This window comes from Lepidochelys kempii, chromosome 5, assembly GCF_965140265.1.
Source record: "Lepidochelys kempii isolate rLepKem1 chromosome 5, rLepKem1.hap2, whole genome shotgun sequence".
NCBI classification, from domain to species: Eukaryota; Metazoa; Chordata; order Testudines; family Cheloniidae; genus Lepidochelys; species Lepidochelys kempii.
In genome coordinates, this window is record NC_133260.1 from 42,918,321 (window position 1) to 42,942,828 (window position 24,508).

The window sequence follows — 24,508 nt, forward strand, 5'->3', positions numbered from 1 at the left end:
GTTGTGAGGATTAAGTAGTTAATATTTATACAGTGCTTTGAAAATATAAAGTACTTTAAGTGCTGAGTGTCATTTAAATTTTTGTGCACGTTTTCAAAATTGCTACTCTGAATTTTGTCTATTCTCAGAAGTTAATTTTTTTTTCAGAAAAAGTAATTTATATAATTGAATAAGCCAAGAAGAGAACATGTTGTAATCTTGTGCATTGTGGCAGCAACATAAATCCCATTCCTTACTCAGCTAGCTGTTTATAATTATCTGGTTTATGTGTACTGCTGCAGGATGGCTGCACTCAACGAGTATATGCAATGACTTTCTTGGATGTTTCTGAAGGATTTTTGCAAAGAAGGAAGATGTGCAGAGAGTAGGCCCATTGCACTATATGTGGTACATTCCACTTGTGCCAGATTGTTAACTGGGATCTTTAAATGTTCTGAGCTTACACTGCAAAGTGGTTTTTTCCTCTCAGAGTCTGGAAAGAGCAGTGAAAGAAAAGGCGGTCGATCTCGTTCCCATTCTCGTTCAGAGTCCAGATCTAGTTCAAAATCCCGATCTAGAAGGAAAAGATCACGCTCAAAACGCAGGTGAGAATGCTTTCCATTTTGCAGTAAGAGATTACACTGTGTTTCTTGATGGCAGTAGCTTTTGAGATTGTCTTTGAATTCTGAGCCAAGAATTGCTGGGAGAGATTTATTGAAGTACCTGATACTGTTGACTGGACCAAAATAAGAACTTTATGCGTTTGGGCAGATTTTCATTCCCCAAAACCAGACAACCATCATGGAAAAGCTATTTTGGGATAGTGTTCAAAAGATACAGGACTGGTTTCAGTTAGAGCAGATGAAGATAAAATGCTCACATTTGAGTAGCTTGATTTTTGTTAAATCTTGAAAGGTCTCGATTTCAGAATGTGATACAATTAATTGTGCTTTGCTGGTGGACAGTGTAGTCAGATTTTTTTCCCCCCTATTGATGGCCTGGATTGTTCGATGGTATCGTGGCTTTTGCTGGTATGATACTCATAGTATCCCAAAATTATAAATATTATTTAACGGACTCAGTCTGAAAATGCATGTCACACAAAACCCCCCCACCAATTCTGGTTAAATTTTAACCCCCACTATTTTGGTCTGAGAATTTGTTTTGATTTTTAATGTTTAAAGTTTGGTTAGGTTGTAAATTCCAAGTCATCTAAATATGGAAGTAAAGTTGTCTGTATACTCTTAAAAAGTTACCTGCAAACTTTTTTACCCGCAAATGAGACAAGGGTAAACTCCTGTTATCTCAATTTTGGAAATGTCTCCTGAAATCAGAATTCCTGTTGTCTGAAACTTTGATTATCCAAATGGCTATGGGGATATTTCTAAGTTATGTACCCACTACCTCAGATAGCAAAAGAGTGAGAGAAATTTAGCATAGAAGTGAATGTAAAGTAACTTCTTTTTTAAGTTAAGTTTCTTCAGTATTGCATCAGCAGTTGTGTTATGCCCCTGAATGCATTGTCCTGTGATGTGGCAACTACCAAAACTCCATGGTGGGCAATGTAGGTGACCCATAAGGACTCACCACATCCATATACTACCAAAGAGAAGTGATTTGCACAATCACTGAAGGCTTGGCTTTAGTTTTGCAGTTTGTTCCAGTAGGTATAACCAGAGGTTGTGTTCTATGATGTTAGAAGATTGAAGAATTTATATTTTTACAATCAATTATTTGCTGAATGCCTATTTGGGACAGTCAGCACATAACTAGAAAACTTCTCTTTTAAGAAAGCTTTACATGTCACACAGTACAGTTTTCAGATTCTTTTGTCTATGGATAACTCAGAGCTGACTGTGCTTTAAGAGCCAAATTCTCACTTGCTTGCTTCAAAATTAGATATAGGTAAAGAAATGTCTGAATCCAGTGCTTTGCATGGTAGTACGATGAATTTATTTTGCAGTCAGTTCTGGGGACTTAACGAACTAAAGATCATTCTGATCCTGGCAGAGAGTCAACAGCATTTTCAGAATAAACCTCCCTCAGCCATTCCCTGTTTCTTGGTGGCTTATCATCCCCAAGTTACTTTCATCTCAAATTCATCAATCATAGAGGCCTTATTCTAACTGAGCTGGAATTAGTTTGGCATCTAGTTGACAGACTATTCCACATTAATATGTGAAGCACAGCTCTAGGCAGAACAACCCTAACCTTTCCCCTGGTATACCCTCTTTTGTGTATGCGTCTTGAGTTGCAGAACATAGGTGGTGCTGGCATTTTGTGCATCTTTTTGTTCCTCAGGATTTTGACAGTTATAAACATGAGTGCTTCCTGTCAACCTGCACTTTTCTTGGTAAGTTTAGATGGGGCAAGGCAACTTAAAATTGGTCCCTAAAATATCAAACTCAGTAGAACTGATCTGGAATTTTTTGATGAAACTTCTTTTGTGTCAGATAATGCTGATTTGTCAAATCCTAAACTGTTCATGTGAAAGGTGTTAATGAATTTTTTGTTTTGAAAATTTTTTGAAAGAAAGGCTTGAAATTTTGACATTTTCTAAACAAAAGTTCCCTTTTTTGGGTTGACACAACATTTAATTTTTAAATTGAAGTTAATTTATAGGTTAAAAAAAAAGGAAAAGCGTAAGTTTGAAATTGAAACAAATCATTTTAAAATTCATTAAATGAATTTGTCTGATCCAATCCTTCTTCTCCCCAACCTCCCAGATTTTTGGTTTACGAACGTTTTCAAGATTTTGACTTTTCATCCTGATTTGGGGCAGGAAACTTTCAAAATCTTTAATATTCTTGTGGGACAAAAACAAACAAACGATTCCTGCCCAGCTCTAGTACAAAGTTTTTGAGAGGGATGTGCTTTTTTCCCAGAGTGAGGAGAAAAAAGGTTCAAATCAGTAAGTTATGATTTATTGACAATAATGTGGAGAATATCACAGCATGTCATTTTCTACAGAAATCTGAGTGCATACTGAGTATGTTTATACAGAAATAAGTCAAGCATGTTTCTACTTGAGTGTCTGCACATTGGAATAAATCTATTTGCATTTATTTCTATGATTTGACATTTAATAAATGCATACACTATATTGGAATGTCATATATACAGACTAAGGGAGAATATTTGGCATATGATGATATGGTAGAAAGGATTTATTAGCATGGATTTGAGATGGCCATGTTATACCCAAGTGCAAAGCCAGAGATCGGTTGGGCAGATAATCCAAAATGAGGACTATTAAAACTTGATATCACACCATCGTATGTTTGGATCTGCCATCTTTTACAGAGAAACCATTTGAGAGGTTTCACAGAGTCTTTAGAAGTATGTTAGTACTAAGGCTGGAAAGCCAAGATAGATTAAACCTGTAAAGCCAAATCACTTTAATGACCATGAGCTAACTGAACAGGACTTGGAGGAAGGGGAAAATGTAATTTAATTTTTTACAATCCTCTAAAAATTAGTGCTGTGTCCATCAGTACGTGTATACTGCACTTTTTTTCTAGCCCTGATGGTGCCAGATGTAGGACCTTGAATTTGTTACTGGTCCAGAATGAATATTGCCTATCCTGTATCTTATACTGGGATAACTTTGGAGGGAAAGAAAAGGGTGCAGATTTAAAAAAGAAAAAGGGGGGGGGGAACCCACTCAGAGATTTGAAGTGTTCAGTAGTCCCAGAATAAGGTGAAGGTGGAGAAAGTATAGAAAGGTTGGGAATGTCGAACATAAGAGAAGAAAAGAATGATAGAAGAAGAGGAGGGAAGGAAGAAGACAAAATAACATAGGAAAAGACAGACCGAGAATGGAGAGGAAAAAGAAGATAAATATTTACCCAACATAGAAAAGTCATATTGAAAAAGACAAAAGAGAAGAATCATGGTGGTAGAAAGGGAAAAATAAAGTTAAGGAAGTTAAAAAAGAAAAGAACAAATGCCAGGGAGAAAAAATTCTACCTAATAGATACTGTTCATGCAAAATGATACAGTTGTGTTAAAAAGGATGGGAGTGTGAAATGGGTGGGGATAGAAATTCTCCTAGAATCAACCTAACCTGGCTGTCTCTTCTCTCTACTGATCTTTATATTGAATAACATTCTTCCTATTCTATTTCTGCAACCCATTTTTTCCTGTTTTATGCAGACTGGGACCAGTACTGGAAAACTATGTTCTGATCACTGTTCTTTTAAAAAAAAAAAAAAAAAAAATTGGAAAGGCTTTGGAAAAGAGCTAGAAAAATGGTTTGAAGTCTGGAAAACCTTCATTACATTGGGAGATTTAAAAAGCTAAATCTAGTTCGCTTATTCAAGAGAAGGTTAAGAGGTGATTGATCATGGTACCTTTAATTGGAACCACTTACTTAAGGATATAGTGGATTCTCGATTGCTTGATGTGTTTTAAATCAAGATTGGATATTTTTTCTATAATATATGCCCTAACTGAACCAGAAGTTAGGAACTTTGATGCAGGAATTGCTGGATGAAATTTTGTGGCCTGTGTTATGTAGGAGGTCGATGCTTTCTGGGTGTAGAAAATGCAAAAATTAAGATTGCCTGTCCACACATTGAATGATTGAAGAAATGCAAGAGAAAACATTAATACAATGTTACATTTTATAATTTAAACACACAAGAATAGGGTGATCCAAAATCTTGGTTCCTGTAACATTGTAACTAAGCTAAATTGTGTATACATACAAAGGTATAGATTTAACAGCAGTATATTGTAAAATTAAATTCTGTTTATTATAAAACTGTCTTTACAGTAAAATTCAAATAGCACAATCATATTTTTACCACAGGAATATTTAAGAATATTAACTGAGCAGGTGTAGTTTCTATATTGCATGCCAGCAATATGGACCAATTAGTGCAAATTTAATTTTGTATTAAACTTCACACTCTCGTTGGGATGATAATATGATGTATTAATATTTTACAGTATGTTCAAGGATGTCCAGTTGCTGTATGATTCATAATTCTGCTTTTCCTGACATTTCTGTGTGTTAATTCTTTGCTATGACATTGTAGTAGCAGAGTTTTTTAAATGGTATACTGTTTTGAAAGAGGTGGGTCAGTCTAATCAAATTTTAAACGTGGAAAACTGTGAAAAAGTTCACTGTGGACTAGGTATAATAATTAGATGAAATACTATGTATTTAATTTCGATGGTTTATGTATTTTTTTTCAGTTGTTTCTTTTCTGAAGTCTCAAGGTTAAATGTAGTATTTATTCTCTAATGTTGTTTGCTGCAGGAGTAGATCACACAATAGATCACTCTCTAGTCAGAAGGATAGGCGTAGATCCAAAAGTCCTCCCAAAAAACGTTCCAAGTCTAAGGAAAGGCGGAAGTCAAGAAGTCGTTCTCATTCCCGGTGAGCTTTCTTTGCTAACAGTTGGTGTTACACTTCTTATTACCTAGTTCATAGCTTCTGGAAAAACCTTACAAAATGTAGACTGCAGGTGAAAAATAAAATCAAGTTTGTCTCTAAGCTATTCTGTCTTGAATTTTCAAATTATTTCTATTTTATACCTTTGTGATATCAGTTTCATGGCTGTAGAAATGTGGAGACTTCCATGGTGTTTGAAATAATGTTTATTTCCCCAAGAAAAAGACTATGCAAAATAAGTACTATGGTTACAATTTTCAAACTGGGGTCCCTAAACTTATGTACTGAGCTTCCTCAACTTCCACTGAAGTCAATGGTCACTACAGTTGTTCAGCATCATTGAAAATAAGGTAGTTTTTAGTTAAATGCCAAACTTTAGGCAACCAAGTCTGAAAATTTTACTCTACATGACAAATTGAGCCATGGTGTAAGTGGGCACAAACTATCACTCCAAAGTTGTTGCACTGGCTTAGACTAGGGTTGAATTTGGTCACAAATCAGCAAGTATTCACAAAAGGGACATCCACCGCGTGTATGTTAGCTCTGCCAATTTTCTAGTTATTTCAGGTTGGTTGTTTTCCCTCCTATAAGTAAAACTATACATCTTTGTGTTATGAAATGTTTACTTGTGACCAGCCTAATCCAAATCCAGTTATTCATGTTCAGTCTTCTTGACTATCCGGTTTGGCCAACTACAGGATTCCATCAAGCTAATTCTTCATCTTATTGAACAATAGCATAATTCGCATACACAGGCAATCCGTCACTCTGGGATGGACTATTGAATTATCCACATCAACAGATACTCATGAGGGCAGCTTACTGGATAGAGTTTTGGCGCCAAAGTGGTCTGTAATGTCCTGCCTCCATCTGGCAGAAGCATCTTTCTATATTCTACCTCAGGGGTTCTCAAACTGTGGGTCAGGACCCCAGAATTGGTCAAGACCCCATTTTAATGGGGTCGCCAAGGCTGGTGTTGGCCCTGGGCCCCAACAAGTCTGAAGCCCAAGCCCTACCACCCAGGGCAGAAGCCCTTGGGCTTCAGCTTTTCCCCCCATCCTCCCACCTGGGGCAGCGGGGCTTGAGTGGGCTCAGGCTTCGGTCCCCCCTCCTGGGGTCATGTAGTAATTTTTGTTGTCAGAAGGGAGTCACGATGCAATTAAGTTTCAGAACCGCTGCTCTACCTCATGCATTTAGGGGAGCTTCAGACTTGCTTTTGTAGGTAATTTGGCCTCTTCTCTCCCCATGACACACACTCTTCCTCCAGCGTTTCAGAGAGCAATGCACCTCACTGCTGGAATTGGTTGGGCCTGATCCATTGATGATTAGCTCCTTCTGGCCTCAGGATGTTGGCGCTCCCCTGCTCCTGACCGGTTCAGCCTTTCTGGATGTATGTCCCATTGGTGGGAGCAGTGGTCTTCACAGGCTCCGCACCAGAGCCTTTGGCCACTGGATCTTGATCACCTGAAGGCCTCTGTGGAAAGAGTTTTGACCAAACACCGGCTCTGGTAGAGAAAGGTAGGGATAGTGGGGCACATGGCTGGACTCTGTCTGAAGGGAGCCCTAGCTACACTTATGAGCCTCCTAGAATCAGTCTCCTACTGGTGGCCAAAGCAGCTTCATCTTTCCCAACCCGTCTAACTATCCTGGGCGTTGCAGACCTATTAATGGCCTCATCTTATTGTGATCTCTTCTGGCATTTAGCCTCACGGAGTTCTTACTTATCCTGAAATTTCAGTGTACTTGATTTGAGATATTTATGCAATCACATAAGCTTTTCACTGGGTCCCTTTTTGGAGGGATCATCCCAAATGAGCCCCACAGCCAAGAGAAACCTTCAGATTTCATCTGACTCGTAAACAAAAACCACCAAAACAAAACCACCAAATTCTGCAAGATGGAACAATTACTTCCAAAAGCTCGGTGGCTAAAAGATTGGAACATTTTCTGAACAGTGATTATGATGCCTCTTCAGCAACCTCTGCTCTCAGATGACTACTCCTCACCAGAGACTTTCTGATTCGGAGATCATTTTGTTGTCAAGACATCGACAAGTTCTAGGTGTTCTTGTAGAACTTGAGAGGATGAATCTGTGGGAACTTGGGTACTCCAAGCAAATACTGGATGTATTCCTCCAATCCAGGGAGGATTCTATGTCGCAGGCCTACTAATGTGTCTAACTTGTCTTCAAAAATTGATGTGTTGAACATAGCCTTGGCTCATATTCAATAACTGTCCAAATTAGTCGTCTTTGATAGATTAAATAAAGATCTGAACCTCAGCCCCTTATATATCCATATGGCTGCATTATGAGCCATCTCAGCTGGGAAGGGAAAGTTTGTGTTCAGACTTTCTTATTTGCAGGTTCAATAGGGCAGTAGCAAAATTTCATTCTCCAGTCAAAGCTTCCGAGGCCAGCTGGAAGCTGAATTTTTTTGGCTGAACTAAAAGAGCAGCCCTTGGAACCAGGGCGTGCTTCCTCATTTTCTTTTCTTTCTATCTTGGTTCTGTCCCAATTCTTCTCATTCTAGGGAAGTTAAATGTCTGTCAATCCATTAATATTAGTTGGACAGAACAAACTCGTTCAGGAAAAAGATCATGCTGGCAAAACCAAAGGCCTCATAGCTCCAAAAATAACCATCTCCAGCTGCAAAAGAAACCACCTGCTGGTGGCTACAAGTAATAGATGTCTTATAAAAAAGATGGTAAAATCCTTCATTCTACAAAATCCACTTCTCACACATATTGAAATTGTTTGTTACAAAGAAATGTGCAAATCAACACCCTGGACATCTGTCCGCTCTCTCAAAAAATATTGCAATGTGGATATCCCATTTTCCTCAGGTATAGTATTTAGTCATTAGGGTCTACGGTCTGCCATCCTTCCGTGAGCCATATATTTCTGTTTTCTTCCTCCCTTTCTGCATTTTGGGTAGCTTGCCAACTCCTAATAGACTAATCCAGACTGATGAATTGCCTCTATATGAGAATAAGACAACGTTGCCTTTGCCTGTAAATTTGCCCTTTTATAACAAAGAATCCATCGGTCTGTATATTTTTCCCTCCTTTGTTAATATGTAACTTAACTTCCCTTGTTTAAAGTCCAATAACAATTATCCTGGATTTGTGGCACAGTTCCAGGATATAGATATAGATATAATGTGTGTGGTAGATTAGTTTAGGACTAAAACTATAGTTTTATAGTTTGAGCTTCTTTTGTGAGTTCCTGAGGATGTGGTCATCCTATAGCAGGGGTTCTCGCAACATTTTTGGTGGTCTCAGAGTGTGGCCACCAACTCTTGCTGGTAGCCCTTACAATTTTTCCTGAAATACTTATTACCTTGAGGGAAGAAAATTAAATATACACATCCAAATCATTGTACTTTATTTGTGTAGGGTTTCTTTTTTGCAGACTCAATAAAAATAATGTACAGTTGTCTCTATTCTTTACTGGACCTAACCACAAATAGAAACACTGTCCTATAGTCCATCCTAGGGTGATGGATTCCCTGTTATGAGAAGTAGCAGAGGGGTAGCCGTGTTAGTCCACAAAAACAAAACAAAACAAAGCCATGTTAGTCCACAATCCACAGAAACAATGAGGAATCCGGTGTCACCTTAAAGACTATCCGATTGATTTGGGCATAAGCCATACAACTGAAGAAGTGGGGTTTTTTTAACCTACAAAAGCTTATACCCAAATAAATCTGTTAGTCTTTAAGGTGCCACCAGACTCCTCCTTGTTATGAGAAGAAATGTTTAAAAGCCAAGTTTAAAAATTTCCCACAATATGCTGGAAAGTCTACTTCAGCATTCAGGTTCCTACAAATGTCCATAGACTGTATACTGCACTTATTCATAGTCTGTTCCTATGCTATAATGTCATTAGTCTAAAGATTAATTGTTTTTTTTCCTTTCTTTTTTATACCTCTGCCTTCAGCAGCTGCAGGGGAAAAAAGCTAGATTGTTAGGAATGAGGTGGGTGGGAAATTTACATTTTGCATAGTTGTGATTATTTTTGAAAGAGAGAGTTATGAGTTTTGTTGAGTGTTTATTAGTAGGGTAAAGGAGTGAATTCAGCTTTTTATTAGGGTCATTTCAATGATGAATGAATGTTTCTTTTTCGTAGGGACAAGAAAAAAGACAAAGAAAACAAAGAAAAGGTCAAGGAAAAAGAAAAGGTCAGAGAGAAGGACAAGGACCGAGACAGGGAGAAGGAGAGAGACAGAGATAAAGAAAAAGAAAGGGAGCGGGACAGAGACAAAGAGAGAAATAGGGACAGAGATAAAGAAAAAGACAGGGACAAGGACCGAGAGAGGGATAGAGACAAAGAAAAGGAGAGGAACAAAGACCGGGAGAAGGACAGGGACAAGGAGAAGGAGGTAGTCCGGGACAAGAAGGAAACAGACCTGGAGAAAGGGGGGGACAGGGACAAGGAAAAGGATCGGGAGAAAGAGGGGGACAGGGAGAAGGTTAAGGAGAAGGACAGGGAGAAGGACCGAGAGAAGAAGGAGGGTGACAAGGAGAAGGACAAAGACAAGGAAGGGGACAAAGAGAAGGAACGGGAAAGAGAAAAAGAGAGGTCCAAAGAGAGGGATGATAAAAAGAAGAAAGAGAAGAGATCCAGAACACCTCCCAGAAGCTACAGTTCTCTAAGAAGATCTCGTAGTTCCAGCAGGTTTGATTCTGTTTGATAATTTTGCTATGCTAGTTCTTAACCTGTCAGTACAATGAGATAACACAAAACCTAAATACTATGCATCAGTATTGCGATGTCATTTATTAAGAAGATAGTTTAATTTTCTGTGATACTGTTCTCTCTAAATTGATTCTGGGGAGAAAACCTTGAAGCTTTATTTCTCTGTCCTACTCTTTTTTTTTTTTTTTTTTTTTTTTTTATTTCTGTTCAGAAATTATTACATGTTTTATTTCACCTCCAGGGAAAGGAACATTTATTACGTTTAGCTTTATGACATAAATAATCAGCAGGAAGTTTGGGTTTTTTTATGTCCCATGTGAGATTAACATAGAACAAGACTGACAAAAGTTGGTTTCAGATTTAGCCTCCTACTCTGGTCCTTCAGTTAATTGGATGATAGCTCTTTTTTGAGGTGGTTGCCTGCTTCAAGACACACTCTTGGGATGAACCTATATTGTACACATTTGTCTGTGAGGCAGCGTGCATGCTCCCTTGTCCCACCAACCATTTGGTCTCTAGGTTATATAGTTCCTCAGTTACTTCTATCCACTAGAACCTCATTGCATTGTTCCCTACAATGCTAAAAACTGCCAACAGAGAGCAGAGGAATATTAGCTGTTTATCTTGTTCTACTTAGCTTTTATTGTAGTTTAGTAAAGTTAGTGTGAATTAGCATTGTGCAGTTTAATCCTGTTGTTTTATTTTCATATTTGTGTCAAGGGGATCTTCCTTTGGAACTGAGGACTGACACATCTGGCTTCTGTGGTACCCTTTGTGTAAAGCCAAGATGTACATGGCAGACTAATTGACACAATGCTTCCTATACTTTAGTGAAACTTGTCTATCTGAGAGGTTCTCTATAGTGCCACTTTCACCTGAAGAGGTCAGAGGGATTGATAATCTAATTTCTGATAGTCTAGCTCAGAAGGACTCTCCATCCACATCAGAAACAGGTCCTTCTTTTTTTGATGAAGGCCAAGTTGAACATGGATTCCAAAGTGCAAAAAGAGACCAGTCAGTTCAGGGACTAAGAAGAGTCAAAAAGGGAAAGAAATGTCACTCTTCTTCTGAATTCTGTAAATTGGACATACTGAAAGAGGCCATCAGTATTGAGATACTTCTTTGTGCAAAAAAAAGAAAAAATACATCCTCCTCTGTCTGAGTACTTGAAAGGGTCTGGTAATGCTGACGATGCTGCTGGTTTGAGGCAAATCTCGGAGCCTTCCCCATACTTCCCTATTTAAATAAGCGGGGAACCAATTATGAATGTGCAGAAATTCCTCTTTGGAACAGTTTTGTGTGGACTGCCATCTCTGAGGAAGACTGAGGATCATCGTGGGAGTTCTCATTTCCATGAGGATGTCCCACTTGCTCCCTTGTTTCTGTCAAATTTGGCACTGGGAATAATGGTGTAGACTACTGTATCAGGATCCAGACTAGACATTGCTTGACCCTTTTCACTCAGTGAAGGATCTGTTTCAGACTATCGCCTAATCTTGTTCTTTGCATTGTCGTGTTAAGCCCTACTATTCAGGATGGCCGCTAGGGAGCTGCGAGTAAGAAGCTAAGAGTCTGTGTAAAGAGGAAATAAAGACAGTTTTGTATTCAGGGTATCAAAAATGAGATCAAATAACAACCCAACAAATCCCTAGAATCCAAGAATGTCAAAGAATTAGTCCTAAAAAGTCAGAATAAATCACTGATACAAGTCTGAAGGTTCAGGCAGGCTATGCTATCTTTTATAGGTCTGTTATTTGTGTTTTGTGGTGCTTAAGGAAAAGTTTGGATAAAGGTTTTATCATCCTTCTGTTTTCAGAAAGGGGGAATGTAGTATTAGTTTCCGTAGTGAAGATGCAGCCTACCCCAACATAAGGAATTTTTCTGTCGGCAGAGGAACACTACCTTCCCAAATGATATCAGCTACATCAACTGAAGTGTTGTTCTGTCAACCTAGCTGCATCTGCACTGGGGGTTATGTTGGCATATCTACTTTGATCCCCTTTACCGACGTAGCTATGATTCTACAACTTTCAAGTGTAAACCAAGCCTTAGTGTAGAATCATAGAAATGTAGGGCTGGAAGGGACCTCAAGAGGTTATTTTATCCACCCCCCTGTGCTGCGGCAGTAATAAATACACCTCGACTATCCCTGACAGGTGTTTGTCTAGCCTGTTTTTAAAAACCTCCAATGATGGGGATTCTACAACCTTCCTTGGAAGCCTATTTCAGGGCTTAACTAGCATTATAGTTAGAAAGTTTTTCCTAATATCTAACCTAAATCTCCCTTGCTGGCCATTTAAGCCAATTGTTCTTTATGTCCACTGAGGGTAGGGCAAGAAGTAATCAATCACTGTCCTCTTTTTATAACAGCCCTTAACATACTTGGAGATTATCAGGTGCTCCCCTCAGTCATTTTTTCCCCCAAGATAAACATTTCCATGTTTTTAATCTTTCTTCATAGGTCATGTTTTCTAAACCTTTTATCATTTTCGTTGCTGACTTCTGGATCTCTCATATTTTCTACATCTTTCTCGAAGTTTGGTGCCCAAAACTGGACACCCCATTCTAGCTGAGTCCTCACTAGTGCTGAGTAGAGCAGGAAAATTATCTCTCGTGTGCTACATAAAAGACTCCTGTCAATACTCCCCAGAACGATATTAGCCTTTTTTGCAGTTGCGTCACATTTTTGGCTCATGTTCCGTTTGTGATCCATGATACCCCCCGATCCTTTTCTGTAGTACTACTGGCTAGCCAGTTATTCCAATGTTGTTGTATTTTTGCACTTGATTTTTTTCCTTCCTAACAGTAATACTTTGTACTTGTCTTTATTGAGTTTCATCTTGTTAAATTGGAGAACTGATCTAAAATCATCATTTTGAATTCTAACCCTGTTCTCCAAAGTGCTTGCATACCCTCCCAGCTTGATGTCATCCACAAATTTTACATGTAGACTGTTTACTCTATTATCTAAGTCACTAATGAAAATATTGAGTAGTACTGGATCTAGGACAGACCCCTGTGAGACCCCACTAGATACATACTCCCAGTTTGACCGCATGCTATTGATAACTTTCATGAGTATGGGCTTTCAACCAATTATGCATGCACCTTATAGTAATTTCATCTAGACTCCATTCTGTAGTTGGCCTATGAGAATGTCATGCAGGACTGTGCTAAAAGACTTACTAAAATCAAGATTTATCACATATACAGCTTCCTCTCTATCCAGTAGATGATTAAAACCCTAAAGAATGTAATTAATTATATAGGTTTGGCATGATTTGTTCTTGACAAATCTATGTTGGCTATTCCTTATCACCGTATTATCCCCTAGGTCAGGGGTGGGCAAACTATGGCCCACCAACTATTTTAATCAGGCCCTCGAGCTCCCGCTGGGGAGGAGGGTGGGGGCTTGCCCCATTCCAGTGCTTCAGCCGGGCAGCAGGGTCGGAGGCCTCTCCGCCTGGCTCCTGGAAGTGGTGTTATGGCCCCCCTCTGGCTCCTATGCATAGGGACAGCCAGGGAGCTCCACTCTGCATGCTGCCCCCGCCCCAAGCACCTCCCCCACAGCTCCCATTGGCCGGAACCACAGCCAATGGGTGCTGCAGGGACAGTGTCTGTAGACGAGTCACCTGGCCACGTAGGAGCCAGAAAAGGGACATGACGCTGCTTCTGGGAGCCGCTTGAGGTAAGCACCGCCCAGAGCTTGCACCCCTGAGCCTCTCCCCACACCCTACTCCCCAGCCTGGAGCCCCTCCTGCACTCTGAACTCCTCATTTCTGGCCCTACCCTGGAGCCCACACCCCCAACCAGAGCCCTCCCCCGCACCCCAACCCCAATTTTGTGGCCTGCCATACAATTTCTATTCCCAGATGTGGCCCTCAGGCCAAAAAGTTTGCCCACCCTTGCCCTAGGTGCTTACAAATTGTTTAATAATTTGTTCCTGTATCTTTCTAGCTATGGAAGTTAGGCTGACTGGTCTAAAATTCCCCAGGTCCTCTTTGTTCCTTTTTAAACATAGGTACTATGTTTGCCCTTTTCCTGCCCTCTGGGACCTCATTTCCATGAGTCTCAAAAATAGTTGCTAACAGTTTTGAGACTGCTAGTTCCTTAAAAGTATCATAGAGTGAATTTCATCATACCCTGCCAATTTGAATACATCTAATTATCTAAATATTATTTAATCTCTTCTTTCTGTATTTTGCCATGGGTTCCTTCCTCCTTGTTGTTAACATTAATTGTGTTAAGTATCTTGTTACAATTAACCTTTTTAGTGAAGACTAAAGCAAAATAGGCATTTAACATATCAGCCTTCTTGATGTCATCCATGTGCTCTCCTTCTCTAAGTAGTAGACCTACACTTTCCTTTGTCTTGCTATTGCTCCTAATGTATTTATAGAACCTCTTGTGTCCCTTGCTAGGTGTAATGCATTTTGTGTCTTCGGGTTTGTCTACGCGACACAGCTTTTCGCGACACAGTCGTGTTGCTAAAAGTTGGGCAGTGTAAACCTGTTTGTTGGCACTTTTGCCAACAAAATACTTCCACCCCCTACAAGCGGGGTTTGCGTTGTCAACAGGAGAGCACTCCTGCCGACAACGAGCAGTTTACACTGCCACTTGCCTTGGCAAAACTTTTGTCTTTCGGGGGGGTAGGAGGGGAGGCTTTTTTGAGCACCTGTGAAAAGTTTTGTCATTCAGTTGGCAGTGTAGACAAAGCCTTAGCCTTACTGATTTTTGTCCTACAGTCTTGTGGTATTCTTTTGTACTCTTTCTTAGCAATTTGTCCTTGTTTCCTGTTTTTGTAGACTTAAAGAGCCCTTGATGGAGCCATATTGGCTTCTTACTATTCTTTTAATCTCTCCTTTGTATTAGGATAGTTTTCTGTTGTGCCTTTAATATTGTCTCTTTGAGAAACTCCCAGCTCTCCTGAACTCTTTTTGTCCTGCTTCGTCAAATTTCTGAAATAAACCATGATAATTTTTGTTCTGAAAAAATGCCAACAGGAAGAGGGCATCCATTTTGATATAACTTATACTCTAATTTAATATTAAACTAATCTTTAGATCTAGTTAATTTATTCTTGTTTTATGCCTGGTTCATTGTACGTGCAGTCGGGGAGTTACGAGTATTCAGCAACACCCTGGATCAGATCCTAGAATAGCAACCTTCGGTAGCTCGTAAAAAACCCTACCAAATTCTCATTTAAATAAAATGTTAAGAATCTGACTTAATCTGAATTTCCTTTGTTTGTTGGATTTTATTGGGCTTCAACCTTCCCATACAACTATTGTGTCCTATTTTTTTTAATACAGCATTGTTTGTTAACAATAGCATGTCATCCTTTGAGAAGTAATAATAATAGAAATGTTTTAATCCATATTAAAATGTTCCCTGTCATGATTTACAACAAACACCTCTGGGACTGATTCTGTGAGGGTCTGGGTCCTCTGGCTCTGATCCCACAAAGCACTTCAGCTCATGCTCAAGTTTAAATACACTACTCACTACTCACATGCTTAAAATTTGTGCACATACCTAAGTGCTTTCTTTGATCAGGGCCAGAGGAATCAGCATATTTTACAGTTGAGCTTCAGAACACTGTAAGGAATGCAGCTCCATGCAAGGTAAATGTTAGTGGTTTCATCAGCTCCTGTAGAGGAAATTTAGATCTCCAAACTCAAGACAAGATAGTTAAAAAGCTTTTTTCTCATGCCCCTTTAAAATGTATGTATTTGTAATTCTTAAGGTATGTGTTCTAGTAATAGTTTCTTTCGTTACTTATCAACTCAGCTGATAATTTAAAGATTCATGTTTAATAATAGTAATTCTTGGCTCTTACGTTGAAGGAGGAACTTTTCTTATATTGCAAACTCTTCAGAGGAGGGACCATAGGTGACCCTGGCCCCGCTGAGGTCAATAGCTTCTAGTACAATGAGGTCCTCATCCTGGGCTTTATTGTAATGACAATAGGTGGTAATAAATTTAACTCTATCAGGTGCCCATTATCACCTGATAGAGGTGTTTGGGCTGAGAAGGTAAATTTATTCTCTTCCAAAATGTGATATAGCAGAAATCTGAAGAAGCATAATCTCCTTCTGCCACTTCCCTCTGCCATGCCTCCTCCCACAAAATTCTCACATACAGAAAGCTTTAAATTTCTTGACTTGTGTAATATATGTACAATCAGTGAGACATACACTTAGTAGTGGCCAGCATGTTGCAGGACATTAACAGTGTCAACGAGCTGTCATGCCAAAGAATAATGTTAAGAAACATCTGTTTTCTTAGGCCATTATCTAATGTATTGTGCATCTTCATTGCCTAATTTTGAACTTCTTGGTCTTACAGAGAAAGACGTAAGAGGAAGAGTAGAAGTCCTTCCAAGTCTCCAAAATCATCCAGAACATCAAAGAGAAAGTCCTCTCGGTCTCCATCACCAAGGAGGTGGGATTTATAAATATATTAGAACTAAAATAGACAGCTAAAAAGGAAAATCTTGAATGATCTTTCTCCCATACTGAAATTTCATTAGCTTCCCATGCAAAAAAATTTGCTGAGGAGATTTGGATTCCTTCTGGGCAGTTCTTTTTTTTTTTTTTTTCTCCAGCATTTGTAAGAAGCTTTCTGCCTGTCTTGTATGTAAATGACAAGATCAGCCCTCTTTCTCCAAAACAGAATCTTAGGTGGAGAATCTGGGAATATGGAAAAAAACTTGTTTGGAAACACTGTTCTCATCAGTTCATCACCCCTGCCTGAGTCTCTTTTATTACGCTTCTGTCACTTCAGATAATTTCATTTGGTCAAAGTGATTCAAGTCTCAGTTCAATCTTGTATTGATTTATTATTTTGGAGCTGTTTACATTCTCTACATCCAAATCGATCAAAGATCCTTATTGCTCTGTACACTGTCCTTTGTCAATTCACTCCCCTCTTTGTATATTTTTGAAAATTAAATTCTTCAGCTCTTTTGAGTGAGAAAATTGACAGTGTTTTGCATTTTTACAAATATTTAATCTCTTCTCTCTTTTACCCATTCTTTTGGAAAGTCTCACAGATGTGGGTCTGGTGTGCAACTTAATGTTTTGATAGTAATTCTAGATCTAATTGGAGATTAAAGGAATCAAACTGCAGTTACTGATCTGCTAACCATTAAACTCCTTCAGTCAGTTGTTCATAAGAAAAAGATTGTGAATTTACTTTCCCAAATTCTGATAGCTATTAAACAAAAGAGCAAATGATGAAAAACCTTATATGTATGAGCAGTTATTTCCAGATCAATGCAAGTGACTTGGGCGTGTAAGACAAATGACCTTTTTTTTTTAATGGATATAAGTATACAGTATACAGTACAGTACTTAATAATTTTTGCATGGTTGCACTTACGGTACATATGGATTTTGGATTTTTTTTTTAGCATTGTTAGCTAAATCATATATGTATTCAATTAGAAATGCTTCTGATCATTATTATTTGGCATGAAGAGATTTGTCCTTTCAGTAAATTCCACACCTGTACATCTTCAGGGTCTTTTAGAAATATGCTGTTTGGATGATTCAGAAAATATTTTTTTTAAAATAAGAAGCTGCGGAATTACACAGTCTCTTACGTAGGAACCACCAGTTGAAACACATTAGTGTTACAGTTCAGTACTGAAAATGAAGGGTTGATTCTAAGAATTACAGCTTTCTAAAGAACTTTTTAGTATTCAATTGGTTTACTCAATTACTGAATGTCTACAAACTTTCTTAAGCAGAAATAAGAAGGACAAAAAGAGAGAGAAAGAAAGGGATTCAAATAATGAAAGAAAAGAGAGAGAGCAATCCACATCCAAGAAAAAAAGTAGCAAAGAAAAAGATGGGAAGGAGAAGTCTGACAAAACCACTACTACACTGAAGGTAAGCACTTGTGAACAAGTGATGAACAGGAAAGTGACTGAACAGTAGAATTTGATTGATTCTTGACAAAATCTGTCCTTTCTGTCTTCATTCTTTGCTAGTTTGGACACTTAAGTATAGTTCCTGCCAGCAAGAGACAGGTGCTCCAAAAGAAAGTTAATTTGGCAGATCCATTAGACTAGGTTTCCCTACTTGAACCTTCCCAACTCTTCAGGTGCTTGAGTGGGTAGGTAGGGAGAAATGAGTGGGATGGAATAAAGAAATATCGGGTGAGGAGTGGGTTGGCTGCCTGTCTGTTTGAGCAGCCATACGGCACATTGTGTAGGCAACCAAAAAAGGCAGCTCAGTTGCAGAACTATGTGTCTACCTTGTACTTCCCTTCCACAGTGCTGCCTCCTGGTTCCCCAGGGTCAAAGGCTTGCTAGAGAACTCTACAAGGAGCAAAGCTGGAGGAGCAGGCTCAGTAGGTGGGTCAGGGAACAGTGGTATACGGATATTATTAGCAAAAATCAAGTGTTCAGACTGATTACCTTGTGAGCTTTTAATTTTAACATTTCAAAAGTAGCCTGTCCTTGAGAGAGTTGTAATTGTGGCTATTTAACTATAGAAGTGAAAAAGTGAGACTGCCAGTGTCCAATTTAAAAACTGACTGACTTTTAATTGCTTCCTCTACAGACTTCAATAATTATTTTATCCAAGAGCTATCATAAAAATGTAGTGGACATCTGAACAGAAATTTTGGTAAAATATTTAACCATTAAAACTAGAAATAGAGAGATCTAGTCCTGGTTTAAGAGGAAAACTCCACAAAGTCTTAACTATGGAGTTGTTAGTGATATCTCTCTAGTGTTGTTGTTCTGTTTTATTTTACTTCTGAATAATTGTATATAGCAAAATATAATTCTTTAAGGCAAAGATTTCAAAAAGTGATTTTGGTGTGTTTTGGGTGCCCAACTTCAGACACCCTTAAATGGGACAGATTTTCAGAGGCTATTGAGCACCCGTGCTCTTAAAACTGGCCTCTTTAAGCTGTCTCCCATTGGGTATCCAGAAATGTAAACATCCAAAATCACCAGTTACTTCTGGAAATCTTGGCACAATACGGAATATTGTTGTTATAAAAATATAACTTGTTAACATTCTTGGTAGGATAAAGATCACACTAAAGGGGATGCGAATTCAGAAATTAACAAGGCAGTAGAAAATAAAGATACACAAAGGACAGATGAAGTCAAACTACAACAGAATGGGAACTGTCAACCAAATGAAGAAAACCTCTCAGTTAAAATGGAAGAGGTATAAAGTAACGAATGGACCTCTGACTCAACTGTGGGGTGAATCCAAAGCTTTTTATTTCCCTGAAAGAGGAAGAAAACATCAAAGCAATCTACTGAGCAGGTTGATATGTACTAGTAGCTCTTCCAATTCTTGTGATAGCTTTGTTGTCTTCTTGCTGGAAAGCAAGAAAGACCATGGACCAGTAATATATGCCATGATTAAGGCAAATGCCATCAGAACTATTCATCTGTGAGAATCCATGCATTTCCATGATGGCTGTATTATTTGTAAAATGATTTATGTTAACTTTTGCCAAGAACTGTTTCAGATAAGGTGAAATTGAAAGATGTAAACCTGCATAAGCTGAAGGTATGCATTGGAAGTTGTTAAAATATTGCTAGTTAATGAATTTTGTATTGTTTTTCCTTGTGTTTGTTTTGTTTTTTTGTTTTTTTTTTTTTATTTCAATGTGTACTGTTTTGATGATGTGCTTGGACATGGTGCAAAAATATACACACTTTCCCTTGTAAATGACAGCTATGGAAAAAAGGGTTTTTACTTTAATACATAGTTTTGCCGTTATTGCGTTAAACGCCCACTGACTATTAAGTTTTCATTTGCTCACTGCTCGGATTCATTTTTTCTTATTTAAAGTCATTTTCTTATTACTATCCCTGAAATGAATATTTCTTTTAATAGTAGTTGAACAATGCATGTTACTGTCCTATTTATAGAAGGAACAACCACCATATTGTAGATAATAGTTTAGCTTACTGGGTTTCTTCCCCCTCTCCTATCCTCAAAAGTAAGCACATCTGTATAGTGGTATCAGAACTTCTGGTTTTGTTTTGAGCCATATTGCAGTGGGTCTGTTCAGCTGCATATGGTACAGGTGGTGTTATGAAAATCAATACCCTGTTTTCAAAATAGTATATGGGAGCACAAGCTAAAGCTTTAGTGCCTTCTTAAAATGTGGTATATTTTCTGGAACTTTATACGTGCTATTAATTTTCGGTTACATCTTACATAATCTCGATCGCTGTTCTACCAAAACCACACCAGTAGACAAGAATGTGAGTGGTTTGTCAGAAAAGCTGTGCTAGGTTCACTTGGTTCAAGACTGAAGCTCCATTTTTAAGAAGATTTATATAAATGAATGCAAAAGTGTAGTTTGGGGACCATCATACTATGAAGTATGGTAACTGAATACAGAGCATGCTCTAATTTCACCAAAATCCAAAGGGAGCTCTTTAAACTTTTTCTGTACATTGGATGGCCTTAATCATTACCTCTCAATCATCTTCTCTAATGTTGGTTGTGTGATGTGAAAGGAATTGTGTGCAAAGTTTGTTTGAAAAGAATAGTAGTTGAATTTACATTAGAGTTATATGGTAGAGATTCTATGTCCTTCTTGGATTCATTCTTTGGGGAGAAAGCATGTAACTGGAGAGAATGATACACTGCAAATATTTTGTCAAGTAAAAATGTGACTTGTGCTCTGAAGTAATCTCATCATTGTAAGATTTCTTAAAAGACCTTTAAAACTTGTTTAATACTAAAATCAAGTAGACTTATTTTTAATACAATGAAATACAATCAAAAGACTCAATTGCCTTACCTCATGGGAAGAGTTATTTCTATCAATTTTAAAAGCTAAGTAGTATATTAGTTAGTTACTTTCAATTTGATTTTCCTTTTTAAAGTTAATACTTACAGAAGCCTAAGTGTTTTATGGGGAATGAGAAGTTGCCCACTTTATAAGGTAATGAAACCCAGTTTGTGCAGCTGCTTAATCACTCTTTATTTTTGTTAGGATTTGAAGTATCTTGCCGCTGTGTACCATTAAAACTATAGAAAATGCTTTACCATGTAAAGTATAGATGGTCATTTTTGTGATGTTTAAGCCACATGCAGTTGGCTGGTGAACAGTTTATTCCAATAAAAGAATAACAAATCTGTATGCTTATAGAAAGACTGTGAAGGATCGGGTCTTGCAACAACAGCTGTCTTATTTATGTGTAAGTAGCATAGAGCAAAGATCGTTTGTATACTTGTTATCTTTGGTACCATTTCACTAATAAAATTAAGTATTTTAGAAGGAAGTTTTTGCATATATATATATATATATATATATATATATATAATATGAAAGGAACATTTTTCATTGAATAGTCATCTACTTTTTCTCAGGGGGTTGCTTTTATTTGGAAAGTGCATGCCAGTAATATACATAGCATTTAGAAAATTAACTTTGATAAGATATCTTTCCTTGTGAGAAGTCAAATGGTTTTCACACATGGCTTCATAGTTTCAGATGTCAATGTTTATTTTGATTCCTATTGGTTGTTTTTCTTTCTAGTATTCTGAAATTGCACATCTCTATAATATGGCAGAAATTCATAAAAAGATTAGCTATGGTTGTCTAAGAACAATGCCTTTGAAAATTGGCAACAGCAGACTAGCAGTTTTACTTGCTAGTTGGAGTATGTGTTTCATAATTCAGCATATTCTCTTGTACTGTGGGATTTTTCCTAGAAAGCATGATAGTTTTCTCTCGCTCTGGAAAAAATAGAAATTGCTGTTTTCTTACAAGTCCTAGTTTTTCTGTTTGCTTTGTAAATATTTTTCATTTCTATTTTCAGTTTTTCTTTAAAATAATTTTTTATATTTTATTACTCCATTTTCCCTTCCCTAAAAGCCCACCACCAGGGAACTAGCCTCATCTAAGAACAGTGACTCTGCAGTGGGTAGATCATATTTGTAAGGCTGCTGCTTAGTAATACAGTTCATGCCCTGCTCCCCAAGGATTGTGTGCGTCAAGTATTCAATATATATAGCCTTCACTAGATGTCCAGTGTTTCCTTCATAGCAAGGTTGCATGCTGAACTGCCATGTTACATTGCATGTATTATCAGTCTAGGTAAACTAGCTGAAAGTGAGTGAAGCATATATTTTCAAGAACAACATATTTAATAACGGACAGATAAATATTTTAAATACGGTTTTATCTGAATCAACATTTGCCGTAGCTGAAAGGGTTGGTGAATCATAGTTTCACTTTGGGGCTTTTTCCACTCTGAAAAGAGACTGCAAAAATGGCACCTTTTTAATCCAACAAATCTGAATGTTTGTTCAGAATTATCTGCTAATAGTAGTGACTGATATTTTTAAACTTATTCTTGTAGGGGTGACACAGCTAAGAAAAAGTAAGCTGGATTCTATTTCAAGGTTGTTGTTTTTTCAAGTTCCAGGTACAGGTCTACACATTTACCTCTGTGTAAATCAATTGAGGTAAATAGGGTTACACAGATGTTAGGAAGGAAATAATTTGCCCTGTAAAGCCTTTTATTGCTGGTGAGAGTATTGGGGAAGGGGAAAGAAGATCCTAGATCCCACAATTCCATGGTTATAGTCACTTTTCAGGGTAGAACTCATAAATTCAAAATTTCATCCTTTGTGCAAAAATTCATGTGTTGTGTTTATCCGTTGTAAGACTTAAAGGTTTGAATTTCTGTACTTTTTACCTAAGCAGAAAATAATAAGCAAAGGCAATTTTGGTTGGTAAAAAAATTGCTCACATATATGTTCTCTTCAGAATTCCTTCATTTTTTCCGTTTATCTAAATAATACTTAAAAGCAGGTAGTTTTTGCCTCTTGGAGAAGCTATCTTCTACTTGGGTTTTACAACTGAAATATCGGGTTTGTTTTTGTTTGTTTTTTGTTCCTCTTATAACGAAATAGGATTATAGCTAACCCATTCTTATTTTGCTAGACTTTCTTCACAAAAGATGATGAAATCGTAGATGTCTGTGGTAGATGTTAGCCTAAAAATTGGGTTTCAGCAGTATAAACTATGAACCATTTTAAAATATCTGCACTATTACATGCAAGTCTGGGTATATGATGGACCTGATTCACCACATGTTGCTCCTCCAGCTTTACTTTAGTATAACTATTCATTTCATTGCATTTTCAACCAGGTTAAAATGGGAGTGACACAAAAGTGACAGGTTTCAGAGTAGCAGCCGTGTTAGTCTGTATCCGCAAAAAGAACAAGAGTACTCTAAGGTGCCACAAGTAACAGTGATGAATTGGACCTAGTGGGTCTGATCCTTCAATCTTGACCATGGTAAAACTCCCATTAAAATCAGCAGGTGCTCATTTGAGAAAGATGTAGTGTTCCTCTCCAAAATATGGAAACTGGATAGTTGAAATTCATAGACGTATGTCGTTTGTTTTACATTGAAGGCTTGTCTACATGTAACTCTTTCAGCAGCACAGGTGTGCCACTGAAGCTGCGCTGCTGTAATGCTTCAGTGTAGAAACTACTTATGCTGATGGGAGGAATTCTCCTGTCGGCATAGGTAATCCACCTCCCCGAGAGGCAGTAGCTAGGCTGATGAAAGAATTCTTCTGTAGACCTACTGCTGTGAGATGGAGACTTAGGTCAGCTTACCTATGCCATTCAGCAGTGTGGTTTTTCACACCCCTGAGCAATTTAGTTATTCCAACTTCTTATCTAGTGTATACCAGGCCTTAGTCCTACAATCAACTTATCTTCAGATGGCGATTATTTGATTATTGTGTAATCATGAAAAAAGCTGAGTCAGCCTCCATCTAATGTTTATTATATATTGAAAATGAAAAGTAAAGCATTATTTAAATGTAGTTTTGTGTGAGCTAGGCATCCCCTCAGTCACAAACATTTCATTCCAAACTTATCAAGAGCTCCTTTGCATACAATATTTATATCCTATTTCAAATCCAACAACAAGGAGGCTTGCCATCGCGTTTTCTGCACAGCTCGTTCTGCTCTAGGCATCTATCTATCATACTTAGATGGCTCTCATCCACAATCTGAGCACATCAATGTATGGTTTTTTCTTTTACTGCATTCCATAGTCAACAATTGAATAAGCTGGTCTTCAGATGTGTCAGCTACCTTTCCTCCAGTGCATCTTTTACATTCGGTATAAAGCACGACCCACTCAGACATTGGCCTGGTCTGAGGGGGAAACCATTTTACCCCTTTATACTTTAATCAGTTGTATTTGTGATGGTATTCTACAATTCTGAAATTGTATCAACTATTTCTCACAGACCGTTTTAAAGTGATCAATTCTACAATCTAAGCAGGTGAAAAAAAGCTTTGTCCCAATAAAGTTTGACAATTTTGTGACTATTGGGCTTTTACTGCAGGATGAGAGTGCCTTGTAAAAATGGACTGTAGCTGTTTACTTGTTTTCTGCTTTAGAA

The 24,508-nt window shown here is 37.9% G+C and overlaps 1 protein-coding gene across 5 annotated transcripts in view; it reads left to right on the plus strand.

Annotated features, from left to right (window-relative positions):
* SREK1 (splicing regulatory glutamic acid and lysine rich protein 1) overlaps positions 1–23,287 on the plus strand; it is a 58,406-nt gene extending 35,119 nt beyond the window's left edge. For 4 of the 5 annotated variants that reach the window (XM_073344095.1, XM_073344097.1, XM_073344099.1 and 1 more), the window contains 6 exons: positions 470–584; positions 5,246–5,365; positions 9,510–10,058; positions 16,428–16,523; positions 17,830–17,974; positions 19,124–23,287. In XM_073344095.1, the coding sequence (XP_073200196.1) occupies positions 470–584; positions 5,246–5,365; positions 9,510–10,058; positions 16,428–16,523; positions 17,830–17,974; positions 19,124–19,276 (1,178 nt within the window). In that variant the 3' untranslated portion in view covers positions 19,277–23,287. The remainder of the gene's footprint in view (positions 1–469; positions 585–5,245; positions 5,366–9,509; positions 10,059–16,427; positions 16,524–17,829; positions 17,975–19,123) is intronic. The other variant, XM_073344096.1, reaches the window with a different exon arrangement.
* The last annotated feature ends 1,221 nt before the right edge of the window (positions 23,288–24,508 follow it).